Source organism: Artemia franciscana, chromosome 10 (assembly GCF_032884065.1).
Source record: "Artemia franciscana chromosome 10, ASM3288406v1, whole genome shotgun sequence".
NCBI lineage: Eukaryota > Metazoa > Arthropoda > Branchiopoda > Anostraca > Artemiidae > Artemia > Artemia franciscana.
In genome coordinates this window covers 13,588,224-13,602,594 of record NC_088872.1, presented here as the reverse complement: position 1 = coordinate 13,602,594, position 14,371 = coordinate 13,588,224, and the positions used below count along the sequence as shown (strand labels likewise).

Genomic DNA, 14,371 nt, shown 5'->3' with positions numbered 1-14,371 from the left:
TTAAAACCACCAAAATCCTGACCACTGAGGTAAGGATACGGGACAGAGGCCACCTATTTTGCACGTGCCCAGTTTACAGGTACTCATTCTTTTGGTGGGGGGGGGATGTATGAAGACGTGTAGTAGGTTTTTCAAACCTGTTCATCGTCGCTATTCTTATCATATTCTAAACAGTCTTTATCAGATGTTTCAACTGCCACTTCCTGGGGAATTTCTTCCATCCGTTCTATAATGTTTTCTTCATTGCTGGCTTCCTCTTCTTCTTGAATAGGTTCCTCATCGGTAACAACTTCCTCGCTATCTGAATAGCCATCGCTGGAGAATCTCTGTTTTTCCTCAACACCATTGTTTTTAAAATCACTTATATTTTCCATCACAAATTCAGACCTAAACTAAATCTGGTATATCTAGACTCTCTATCCAATCATTGAGGCATCTCGGCATATTATCCATGGCATAAAATCTGCCAGACGTGAATTTCCTCGTGTCACCCACGCGAAGAACCTTTTTGGTGATTGACGAGATACTTGAAAGAGCAAATATTAATTTTTAGATCGTGGCAAAACTCCATAAGGTTGACAGCTATGAAAGTGTAGCAGCATGTTTTTAAAAGAAAGAAATAGAAAAACATTAAAATACCGCATTAATTATTTCTAGACACATTAGCTATTATAAAGAACAATTTTCGTTGATAATAACCAAAATTATAAGAAACTTGAAATTTTGCTAACAGTGTATACATCACACCAATATGATATAGGTGACGATTTGGTCAAACCGTTGTTAGCAGAAGTTTCTTAACAAAACTTTTTACCAGAAGAAAATGCGGATAATTTTTGAAAAAAGAAAAATGCACCAAAAATCGAGGTTCGAAAGGGGGGGGGGATATTTGGATACAGCCTTGAGTAAGAGAATGAGATCCATCAGGGAAGAGTAACGGGTTACTGTAACCTTGGGAAAAAGGAAGACAATATAAGACTTCTCTTTCAAAGCCATGTTAAATCACCCATCTTTGTCCTGAAAGCTCCTTGAAACTAAGTTGTTTTCATGTTAATGGATATATTACTTCCTATCAACACATCTAAAGGGCTTCAATTCACGCCCATTCAACTTGCCTCCTTCCTTACAAATTTCTCGGTGGCGTCGTTGGGTAGCAACCTTCACATCTAAGGCAATTTCTGTTCTTTCTAAGCTATAACTTTCCTCTTTATATCTACCTGGAAACACTTTATTACTTTAAAATGTAATTTGAATCAGGAGCATCCCTTCTTGACCACCAAGGTTAAGGTAAAGGACATACACTGCTCTGAAATAGGTTTGTTTTGAATCGAAGATTTTAAAAATTATCATAGGAAAGGAAGTTCGTAAATGTTTGTTGAAAAGTAAATTAAACAGCAAAATACTCCTGTTTGTTCCACCCAGAGGCGTCATTTTGACATTCTAAGTTGAGGCATTGTATATACCACGACCCCCAAAATCGTAAATTTGTAGAAGTAAAAACAGAAAGATACCATGAACAAAACTCATTTCGAAAAAATGTTAAAAAATAAATAAGCAGATCATTTCGAAAAAAGGTCAAAAAATAAATAAGCAGATCATTTCGAAAAAAAGGTGAGCATAAACAAAAAAATAAATTAGCAGATAATCCTTTATTGAAACAATGATTACATAGTGGTTTACTCGTGACATATGTTTAAGGGTCAATAAGTCCTGTATAAACAAGAGTTAAGAGCTCATATGGCACTTGTGACGAGGCCAGAAGAGCTAAGAGCCAAGAGCTCATATGGTATGAGCTCTAACCAAATTCTAAGAATCTATAGATTGATTTAAAAGGAAAATCACAGGCTTAATGCCGCCGGTCGGGATTTAAAATATGAGCTCTGAGTCACAATGTCCTTCTAAATATCAAAATTCATTAAGATCCGATCACCCACTCGTAAGTTATAAATACCTTATTTTTATAATTTTTCCTCTCCCTTTAGTCCCCCAGATGGTCGAATCTGAGAAAACGACTTCATCAAGTCAATTTGTGCAGCTTCCTGGAACGCCTACCAATTTTCATCGTCCTAGCACGTCCAGAAGCACCAAACTCGCCAAAGCACTGAACCCCTCCCCCCAACTCTCCCAAAAAGATTGAATCCAGTACGGTTACCTCAATCATGTATCTACAACATTTACTTATTCTATCCACCAAGCTTCATCCCGGTTCCTCCACTCTAAGCGTTTTCCAAGATTTCCGATTTCCTTCTTCCAATTCCCCCAGTGTCAACAGACCTGTTCGGGATTTGAAATAAGATCTCTGAGACATGAAATCCTTCTAAATATCAAATTTCATTAAGATGCGGTCACCCGTTCTTAAGTTAAAATACCTCAATTTATCTAATTTTTCCAAATTAACACCCCCCAGCTCCTCCAAAGAGAACTGATCCGTTCCAATTATGTCAATCACATATCTAGAACTTGTGCTTATTCTTCCCATCAAGTTTCATCCCGATCTCTTCACTCCAAGCGTTTTCCAAGATTTCTGTTTCCCTCCTCCAACCCCCTATGTCCCCGGATCCAATTCGAGTCGAAAATGGAGCATCTGAGACATAAGATCTTTCTATATATCAAGTTTCATTAAGATCCGATCACCTATTCGTAAGATAAAAATGCCCCAATTTTCACGTTTTCCAAGAATTCCGGTTTCCCCCTCAAACTCCCCCCAGTGTCAAAGGATCTGGTTGGAATTTAAAATAAGAGCTTTAAAGCGCAAGATCCTTCTAAATATCAAATTTCATTAAGATCTGATCACCCGTTCGTAAGTTAAAAATACCTCATTTTTCCGAATTACCCACTCCCCCCCCCCCAACTCCACCAAAGAGAGCGTATCCGGTCCGGTTATCTCAGTCACGTATCTTAGACTTGTTTTTATTCTTCCCATCCAGTTTCATCCTGATCTCTCCGCTTTAAGTATTTTCTAAGATTTCTGCCACCCCCACCCCCCAAATGACGCCGGATCCGGTTGAGATTTAAAATAAGAGATCTGAGTTACGAGTTCCTTCTAAATATGAAGTTTCATGAAGATCCGATCACTCCTTTGTAAGTTAAAAATACGTCATTTTTTGTAATTTTTCAGAATTAACCCTCCCCCCCCCCGATTCCCCCACATAGACCGGATCCGTTACAATTATGTCAATCACGTATCTAAGACTTTTGGTGTTTTTTCCCACCAAGTTTCATCCCGATCCCTCCACTCTAAGCGTTTTCCATGATTTTAGGCCCCCCAAACTCCCCCCAATGTCGCTAGATCCGGTCGGGATTTAAAATAAGAGCTTTGAGACACAATATTCTTCTAGATATTAAATTTCATAGAGATCCGATCACCTGTTCGTAAGTTAAACATAACCTCATTTTTTCTAATTTTCAGAATTAACCCTCCCCCCTCCAGCTACCCCAAGAAGAGTGAATCCTTTCCGGTTATGTCAATCATGTATCTAGGACTTGTGCTTATTTTTCCCACCAAGTTTCAGATCCTTATTTTAAGATTCGGTCGGGATTTAAAATAAGAGCTCTGAGACACGATATCCTTCCAAACATCAAATTTCGTTAAGATCTGATCAACCGTCCGTAAGTTAAAAATAATTCATTTTTTCTGTTTTTTCCGAATTAACCAGCCCCCACTCCCCCCCCCAGATGGTCAAATCGGGAAAACGACTATTTCTAATTTAATCTGGTCCTGTCCCTAATACACCTGCCAAATTTTATCGTCCTAGCTTACCTGGAAGTGCCTAAAGTGGCAAAACCGGGACCGACAGACAGACCGACAGAATTTGCGATTGCTATATGTCACTTGGCTTAATACCAAGTGCCATAAAAATCTGAAGTAACTACTAAAACTAAAATATTGAAGTCGATCACGATGCTAAACATAAGATCACACATGATATTAAGTTAATAGTGTTATTATAACACTAGCGAACTCACCAAACTGAGTCAAAGCTAAGGCCACAAGGGCTCATTGCTTCAAATTTAAAACTAAAGAAGACACAATTAAATTTTCTTCATAAGTCAGGTCAGTCAACCTTCTTCCCTCAGACCCTCTTCGGCCTTTATCTAAAAGAACTGTTAACCCTGAATGTTTTAGACGTAATAGCTTTCCTGCTCAAACACTTTTACGATTAATTAGTCATCAGTCCGTCAAAACTTAGCTACTTGAATAACCAGCGAATAATTAGCAAAACGTTTATTTATGGTCATGAGGTAACCCACAGAAGGATAAACTTTTTTGTAGTTTTCGAGAATTCTCCCTTTCTTTAGATAAATATTATTACGCAATACACGAATCTTCTTAATCAGTGGCTTGGTGTCAATGCTCTCAGTAATAGAAATCTATAGCGGAACCAAGTTCCTCCACTCGTTACAACCCCATAACCCACAAAGAAATAAAGAAAGAGAAATAAACTAAAAAGAAGGAGAGCCAATCACTAATTTCAAAACAATCATGTGATGCCATACAACGGGTAACTTTCTCCGGAGTACTTTTACAATTAAGGTCTGGGTGGGTCACATGAAAGCATACTTTCCCTTTTTTCGTAGTTTACTCAGTATGCCCTGTTTCGTCTCATGACTGGGAATCGAGTTGAAGCTCTCAGGAAGCTCCTTTTGGAGTTATTTGGACTTGAAGTTTGTATTCAGGGGAGGGGGTGAACTTTTTATTCTCTGGTCCTCCAAAAAAATATGGGTTATATTTTTCTTTTTTTTTTTTTTTTTTTTTTTTTTTTTTTCTTTTTTTTTCATGCCAGTCCTCTTGCTAGTTGATAAAAAAAAATTTGAGGTCGAAAAAGGGATATTCTACTTAATACACCACATATTTCTAGTTCTCCTCTTCTGTGTAAGGCTTTTTCTATATGCCTCGTAGATTCTTTCCAGTGGCTAAGTATTTCTATTATTAACAGTATCCCAAGCTTGCGCCAGCACACAGTGACAAATAATAAAAAGTCATATTAGCATATGCTAACAGAGAGAAGTATAACAGACGTGCGTTAGCCAAGCTCTACTCAGCTTTTTGGCGACCACTCTATCCTTGTCACCTTTGGAACTTTCTCTTTCCTAAGAAAAAAGAACTTAAAATGGATCCGGAGTAATTATTTTAGATTTTGTAAATTTTTGTTGTTCCTTCCTCCTTGGTCGGAAAATCAGGTTCTTATTAAAAATTTCCTGTTTCCTGATGTTGCTGAGAAACTAGAATTACTGCACAGAAAGTTCTAAATACAGCTTGCATCCGTATTTCTCCACATCAACGGTTAATTAGGTTATTTCAGCTTTGAGTCTTTTCCCCTCTTTTTTTTTGTATCTGTTGCTCTATTAGTGCGTTCTTACCAGTGTTTGCTATTTTTGTCTCCATGCATTTTCTAAGTGTTACTTCACCTTTTATACTCGTGTATAGATAGATAGATAGCTGTATTTTAAAGTCAAATATACAGCCATGAACACAGTACAATAACATAAACGAAAGACACAAATAACATAAACTTTGAGACCGATCATCATAAAACACTTAAATGAAACACTACGTTAACATAATAATAGCACTTAGTACTTGAAAAAAATATAGTGGATGAAATAAATAATAATAATAATGTACGTTAGCTAATCTTGTAAATTAAGGTGAAATCCATTGCAACAACAAAAACCTCTGCCAGGCAGTCCAGCCAGCGCCAAGAGAAACAATCTTTGTGACATATAGAATAAAATATTAAGCATACGTGCCAAGAAAATTTAATTAAGAAAGTCATACATTTAGGAACCCTGTAAAGACATGAAAGTGTCTTTTTGCGGCTGACTTTGACAGGTACCTTATTGTGTCACATTTTCCTCCGGAGTCCAGCTGTTTCTGCAGTCATCCTCCCTTCCTTAGAAAAAGCAATAAATTGGTCGGATTTTAAGAGAGGTTATAATATCCACCCACCTAACAAAATTCTTATTGACTCACGCATTGCAGAAACTCAAACGCAATTGTTCGAACTCGAATAGTTTGAGATTCAAAACAATAGAATGGAAATGCAGTCACGACAACAAACAATAGGCTTTTTTGCCAGGGATGATAAGTTCTACAAGTTGGGCCTACGAAGTTCTAATATGGCTACCGAGTGTTTTAAAAAATATAAAAGAATGAAACGTCGTTTCATACTTCGTATAGTGCTAGGCATTCAAGATTAGGAAAATTATATTGCAGATTTGCTCCACAGTTAGTTAAAAATCAGTTTCATAAATTGGAGGGCGGAGGACAGACTTTTTTGCCACCATAGGTTTTTAAAATGCTTTTTTTTTGGGGGGGAGGGTATTTTCATTGAAGCATTTCTTTTTCTTTTTTTAATTTAATTGTAAAAATTGAAAAAATGCGTCTTGCCCCCCTTCCATATTCCTCAAATGCCTCAAAAACGAGTGGTCTACACAATCTCTCCTTCTACGCACCTTGAAAACTCTTTAGTCTTAGCCAAACCACAAAGAAAAATAAATTGTCTCTGGTCAACGTCATATATAATATACAATCTACGCCTATAGTTGTGAAAAAGAATAGTACCTGGATTTTTCCTGGCTTTCGTGGCACTGGTGGAGGGACTTTCACTGCTTGGACTGGAGACATGCTTCGTCTCACCAAAGATTCACCATGATCAAAACTAGTGTGGGGTGACTTTGGAGGCCATGCAACTTTCCTTGCTATATAAAATAAGGGGCTTTTAACTTGACAAGAAGTAAACCAATCATTCGCACTTTGAGAGAGCTAATGGAAACCACAAGATATACAGTATTAAAATCTTTTAAGTACCATTAAATTAAGTAAACCTAAACGTGCTGTAAAGAACGGTGTATTGTCATCAATAGAATATAAGTTACCGGCGTTATAAGTTACAGGCGTTTTTGCTTAGCTCTCCCCACTCTTGGGTTTTGGCTATTTTGAACCACTAGGGCTTCCTTTTAGACATAGAGATTGCACCCTCCCCCCTAATATTTTGTAAATTTAGGCAACTGATTCTAAAAAAAACTTTTGTTTCAATGAAAATTAAAGAATTTGCAGCTTCAAGGGATCTACTGGGATTCTACAGGGATCTACTTTAAGGGTTCCTTATATTGACACGAAACTTTAGAGAGGTATAGGAGGGTTTATTTTTATACGAGGAGCACTATATAGGTAAACATGAAAATCTTAGCCAATAGGAACTACTTAACCATCCCATTTATATATGCACATATTAATAAGTTCGTTAAAGCCCTTCTTTTATGATAAAATGAGAGTACTTGATATTTTCAACCGTTGCGGTGTTAAAGTATCAAGGATGTCAAATAAAAACATTGCTTGCCCTCTGAACCCATCTTAGATCTATTCATATCCGGAAACCCCGATTTACTAAGATTGTTCCCGAATTTTTGGAGTTTTTGGGGTAGCATCAAATTTTCAACAGTTTTGCTACGCTGAGCCTCAAGAACAAACACGCGAATCGAAAGAACTCGAATATCGAACTCGAGTATTCGAATTAAATCGAATAGTTGAATATTCGAATAGCAATGTGGCGATTTCAAAAGACAGTAACACCTTCAAAGGGAAGCTACAAAAGCCAAAGGTGCTTAATGCCATTGTTTTATCTTATATTTTGCTGATTTCTCACTAGAGTATCTGTTTTTTAATTTGATATCCACTATTTTCAGAAACTGCATAATGAAGCTTTTTAAATTAAAACATGAATTCCCATTTTTATTCTAATTTTTAAGACATCATGAGTATGTAAGGTTTCGTTTGACCAAACCAAGCAACCCAATGTCATTTTCACTGTTCTTAGTACTCTAAGAAAATGCAAGAGACACAAGCAAAAAGGTTTAGGATCTGATATGGATGGAACCAATCATGCGCACTGTAAGGAAACTGGACCAGAGACACGAAATGAATGATTAACTTAATCAAGTATTCATGATAATCAGAATCTGTAGTCGTAACTTAATCAAGTTAAATTGTTAGCAAAAAAACAACAGACAGAAGGAAGTAAGATTATGATAGTTCCATCGATGTCCAGCAAAAACTATACATTTGACTTTTTGTAATTGCTTTAAGAGAAGGATAAAGCCAAGGATATGGCTCCTAGAGGGTTTAAGACTACTTATACCTTTCGTATTAAATATACAACGTTGAGTTGTAATCTCACAGACATCTCATCTCGATCAATTTCGATACTGGTAATTCAGAAAAGGTTATCACTTGTTTTTACAATCTGAAATTAATTTCCTATCACCTTAAAACAAGCCTGCAGATCGAAAGATCCAAAATTTCATAGTGTTCGATATTAAATATATTATCTTAAAGACAATCAAATAAAAAAAAAACTAGTTTTTTTAACTGAAAGTAAGGAGCGACATTAAAACTTAAAACGAACAGAAATTACTACGCGTATGAAAGGGGCTGTTCCCTTCTCAACGCCCCGCTCTTTACGCTAAAGTTTGAATTTTTCTCTCAATTCTACTTTAATAAAAAGTACAAACTTTAGCGTAAAGAGCGGGGCGTTGAGAAGGGAACAGCCCCTTTTATACACATAGTAATTTCTGTTCGTTTTAAGTTTTAATGTCACTCCTTACTTTCAGTTAAAAAAACTAGTTTTTTTATTTAATTTCTGAGCGTTTTTGAATTTATGCATGTTTGATTTTGGCTCTCCACAGATAAATTATTAAATGAAATTTGCATATTAATTTTTTTTTTTTTTTGTTGAATAGCTTTCTCTTAGTTTTGATCAGACGATTTTGAAAAAAAGGGGTGGAGGAGGAGGCCTAGTTGCCCACCAATTTTCCGGTTACTTAAAAAGGCAACTAGAACTTTTAATTTTTAACGAACGTTGTTATTAGTAAAAAATATACGTAACTTAAGAACTAACTTACGTAACGAACTTCTGTGTTCTTATATTTTTATTATGTATATGAGGAGGTTTGTCCCCTCGCTAATACCTTGCTTTTTACACTAAGCTTAATTTTGGTCCCAATTCCTTAAAAAAAATTCATTGAATTTCTCTGCCCCCATGACATATTCCTCCAAGGAGAGATCCTCCCACATAGAACCCTCCCCTCAACCCCCCTAAACAAAAAAAAAACAACCTGAAAACGTCTGTACACTTCCCAATAACCATTACTGTATGTAAACACTGGTCAAATTTTGTAACTTACAGCCCCTCCCCCGGGAACTGTGGGGGAGTAAGTTATCCCCAAAGACATAGTTATTATGGTTTTCGACTATGCGGAACAAAATGGTTATCTCAAAATTTTGATCCGTTGAGTTTGGGAAAAAAAGAGCCTGGGAGGGGGCCTAGGCACCCTCCAATTTTTTTGGTTACTTAAAAAGGACACTAGAACTTTTCAATTCTTTTAAAATGAGCCCTCTTGCGACATTCTAGGACCACTTGGTCGATGCAATGACCCCTGGGGAAAATAAAAAAAAAACAACAAACAAACAAATAAACACGCACCCGTGATCTTTCTTCTGGCAAAAAATACGAAATTCCACATTTTTGTAGATAGGAGCTTGCAATTTTCGCTGTAGAGTTTTCTGATACGCTGAATGCGATGGTGTGATTTTTGTTAAGATTCTATGACTTTTAGGAGGTGTTTCCCCCTATTTTCCAAAATAAGGCAAATTTTCTCAGGCTCGTAACTTTTGATGACAAAGCCAAAATTTGATGAAACTTATACATTTAGAATCAGCATAAAAATCCGATTCTTTTGATGTATCTTTTAGCATCAAAATTCCATTTTTTAGAGTTTTGTTTACTATTGAGCCGGGTCGCTCCTTACTACAGTTCGTTACCACGAACTGTTTGATAAAGCTGAAGTCCGTCAGTTAGCTTTTCATTGTTTTAACTTGTCGAAGTTTGATTCCTATGTTTTCTTCACTGTTGGGTCTTCCACATCTTGTTTTCAAAGTTGTCCAAAAATTTAATGAACTATTTTCTTCATGTAACAATGCATACTTTATTAAATCTAAAAAACGTTCAAATTTGTTTAACTTTTCTAAGAAAGTTCAACCAATAAAAAAAGATTTCTCTGACTGAATAAAATGTTTAATTTGAGACAGATGTACAAAAACAAAAGATAGTAAGTTGCAAGATAATTCTCCATATCAAAGTAAATTATTTAACTGATTTACTTCAAAACTCCACATTTGAACGGTTTAAATTGTCCGTTTAAAAAATGGCTTTAAGTCGATAAGGTGCAATTTGTTGCTGAACGAGACGGGCTTTGAGGTATATAGGCTACTTTGTGGAAAAATGTACTAACTTTATTGACACCCGAGGCCGTATCCAGGAATTCTTTCGGGGGGGGGGGGTTAAAAAAATCTTAAACTCATCAAAATTTGTTTATATTCATTTTTATTACGTTTTTACCAGTTGTTGGGTGGGCGGTTGTTCCAACCCACTAGTCCCCCTAGATACAGACTTGTTTACACCCTAGGATTTTTGCATTAAGATACTTAGAAGATTAAATCAAGGCAGAAAAACAGACCTGTCTTCAGCTTAAGCCCTTATAAACAAAATACGTAAACTACGTTTCATTTCTTTTGGAATTAATCAAACCTTTTTTTTTTTGTGGGTAACATGGAGACTGAGCACCGATGGAAGAGGTTACTCATAGAGAAATTTTGCCCGGGGAGGTAGAGAAATTTTATACAGCTTAATTGTCTTATTGCCACCAAAAGGGGATGAGTGGACTTCCAAGAGCAATGGATGGTGGCAATCTCCAATAGATACAATATTTCTGGAGATCTTAAGAATTTCTCCAAGTTTAAAGAGCTTTCCTAGAGCACCTGCAAATCCAAACACTAATCCATTAACGTCGGTAACTTTCTTAAAAAGTTCTGTATTATTATTTATAATAATTTATGTTCGTTTAAATCCGTGACGTATGTAAAACGATTTTGTTAAATCTGTTAAACTTTAAATCCGGCAAACTTTGGGATACAGAATTCAAGAGTTCTATATTAACAAATTGGCCCTAAAATTTTAAAATAAAATTGACTTGCAAAATGACCATTTGATCTAAAAACAGGGTTATTTTTTATAGAAAAGGTTATTCACTAAATAATAAATATAGCTAACTGCATATACATTTTCAAATACCCTAAGGAGGGAAGCCACCCCTCCTGTTATCTTTCTACGAACACCTATACCACCAGACTGATATAATTTTTAAGCTATAACACTCTAAAAGCTGCTAAAATAATGGGTAATTTCAAAGTGATTTGAAATGAATTAACATGTACAAAGAAGACGAAACAACCAAGATACTTTCACACAGAGGTAAAAAAAAAAAGGGTATATCATATCACCCTTGGCACAAAACATGCACACAGATGGAAATCATAGGGTTCATTCAATCATGTGTCAAGCATGTCACGAACTCATTAAACATAAGACAGACTTCATGTCAATCCAGTGTCAAGGCGTGATATTTTGGTTTCCAAGATACCTTGAGTGTATGCATGCGAACTGTGTAGAGCTCCCATGTTTACAACGGTAGCGCCAACTAGCGCATTATATTCTGGTGGCCATGAAATTTGTACATCACCACAAGTCCCAATAGGCCTCTCTCTAGACGAACTACGACCTACTCTATCAACTGAGATGGGTCTTGGTACCTTGGGTATTTCGCGATCTCTGCTTGAATTTCGGGGTTTGTCTCTTGAGGATGACCGACCTGGAGGCCAAAGATTATCTGAATTTCTTCTTCTCAAAATTGACCTCGAGGATCCTGCGCATGGGTAATTTGTTAATCTTATATGCAATTTTAGCAAAAATTTGGCTATATTGGCACAGAGTTCAACATATATATATATATATATATATATATATATATATATATATATATATATATATATATATATATATATATATATATATATATATATATATATATATATATATATATATATATATCAAGCAACATCGAATTATTTAACTGTCTGTATTTTTCTAAGCATCGATATTTTTCAAAATATTGATCAAGATAATAAGAAATCTGGCAATTTTCGAGTGTCTGGCAAAAAGAAAGACAGTGACTATTCTCCTGACCTAAGTTGTCGTTTAACGAGACCCATGCAGTCCCTTATTTTTCAACAAACAGTAGAATGTCTTAATAAAGTGCTGTTAAAAAAAAAAAAAAAAAAAAAAAAAGGCTAGGCTATAGCATTTGTCTCTATCTTTGTAAAGTAGTAAAATAGTACGCGTCACTCTTTATGCTAAAGTTTGACTCTTTGTCACAACTCTACTTTCAAAACAATTAACTTTAGCTTTAAGCTTTAAAACTTTAGCATAAAGAGCGGGGTGTTGAGGAGGGGACAGCCTCTTTCACATACGGAATAATTTCTGTTTGTTTTAAGTTTTAATATTGCTCCTTACTTTCAATTAAAGAAAAATGTTTTTTTTATTTAATTACGAAAGAAACAAAGATCAAATTTCGGGATTGCTGCTTTTGCCATATTTTTTAATGACTCACTTGCAATTTTCGGCAATTTATTTTAAACAACCGAAATCGACTAGTTTTAAGTCCTAAAACGGCACTTTCCTGCAATATTTATGATATATTTTTTAATATCCTTGGATTCTGAGGGAGGGGGTCAGACTCATAAGCTCACCGTTTTTATGTCCCTGCTATAATTTTAAACTGTTTTAAGTTTTAATGTCGCTCCTTACATTCAGTTAAAAAAACTCGTTTTTTTATTTAATTTCTGTATATTTTTCAACTAATTCAGGTTCAAATTTGGTTCACCCTACATGAAAAATTAAAACAAAATGTATATTTATTTTGGCAGATTTCTTCCGTATATGAAGGGTTGCCTCTCTTCAATACCTTGCTCTTTACGCTAAAGCTGTTAGCACTTTTAGAAAAAATTCATATTCTAATTAAATGACCCCGTGTTTCAGTAGACGATCTTAAAAAATTGGGACAAACAGCCAAACTTCAGCGCAAGGTATTGAGGAGGAAGGAACCCCTCATTTATGGAATAATTTTTGTTCGTTTTTTAAAAATAATTCCGGTAAATCTGGCTTATCCTCTATGAAATATACCCCTCTCCCTTACGAAAGAATCCTCCATGGAAAATTCATACAATGTGAAGGGCACCCCCCCCAGTCAAATAGCCTCCAGACAGTTCCGTCCTCGCTGAGAATTTTTCTCCTTGTAAAATTGCTCGCGGACAATTCCGCCTGGAAAATTCTCCTTAGCATTCTTTCATTTGAATAAGACTTTAATTTCTAACCGGTTTCTCGATTATTCCGTGAAAATTATTTCCTGTAAATCAAAACACACGGAAGAAACCCCTGGATACTTCCACCGGAACATCTCCATATGAAAAATTTGGCTAGACAATGAAAAAGAAATTTCGTATAGTAATTCTGTCAAATCACCCCAGTGTAACATTCTCCCCCCCCCCCCAAAAAAAAAATATCTGTATACTTTCCAATAACAAATAAGATGCTTAAACAATGGGCAAATTTCATAACTTACAGACCTCTCCTCACGGACTGCGGGGGTTATTTTAAACCTAAAGACCTAGTTATTTGATTTTTCAAATATACCAAACAAAATAGTTATCTCAAAATTTTGGTCGAATAATTTTGGGGAAAAATGGGCGTGGGAGGGGGCCCACTTGCCCTCCAATATTTTTGGTCACTTAAAAAGGGCACTAGAACTTTTAATTTCTGTTCCAATTCACCCTCTCTGGATCTTCTAGGACCATTATTTCGATACAGTCACCCCTTGGAGAAATTAAATAAAAAAAACTAATTTTTTTGGCTGAAAGTAAGGAGCGACATTAAAACTTAAAACGAAGAAAAAATTACTCCGTATATAAAATGGGTTGTCCCCTTCGTAATCCCTTGCTCTTTACGCTAAAGCTTTTAATTGTTTTAAAAAGTAGAATTGTGGCAAAGAGTCAAACTTTAGCGTAAAGAGCGAGGGATTACGGAGGGGACAACCCATTTTATATACGGAGTAATTTCTGTTCGTTTTAAGTTTTAATGTCGCTCCTTACTTTCAGCCAAAAGAATTGGTTTTTTTTTATTTAATTTCTGAACGTTTTTGAATTAATGCATGTTTGGTTTTGGCTCTCCGCACATAAATAATTAAAATGAAATTTGTATATTAATTCTTTTTTTGGCTAAATGGCTTTCTCTTAGTTTTAATCAGACGATTTTGAGAAATAAGGGGTGGAGAAGGAGGCCTAGTTGCCCTCCAATTTTTCGGTTGCTTAAAAAGGCAACTAGAACTTTTAATTTTTAACGAACGTTTTTATTAGTAAAAAATATACGTAACTTATAAATTAGTAACTTACGTAACAAACTTTCATAATCTTATATTT

At 35.5% G+C, this 14,371-nt stretch overlaps 1 protein-coding gene across 1 annotated transcript in view; it reads right to left on the bottom strand.

Moving 5' to 3' along the window:
• LOC136031810 (uncharacterized) overlaps window positions 1-14,371 on the bottom strand; it is a 67,456-nt gene that overhangs the window by 18,523 nt on the left and 34,562 nt on the right. Inside the window, exons 4-5 of the mRNA XM_065711626.1 lie at window positions 11,482-11,763; window positions 6,566-6,702 (exon numbers count right to left, since the gene is read on the bottom strand). Coding sequence (XP_065567698.1) covers window positions 6,566-6,702; window positions 11,482-11,763 — 419 coding nt within the window. The remainder of the gene's footprint in view (window positions 1-6,565; window positions 6,703-11,481; window positions 11,764-14,371) is intronic.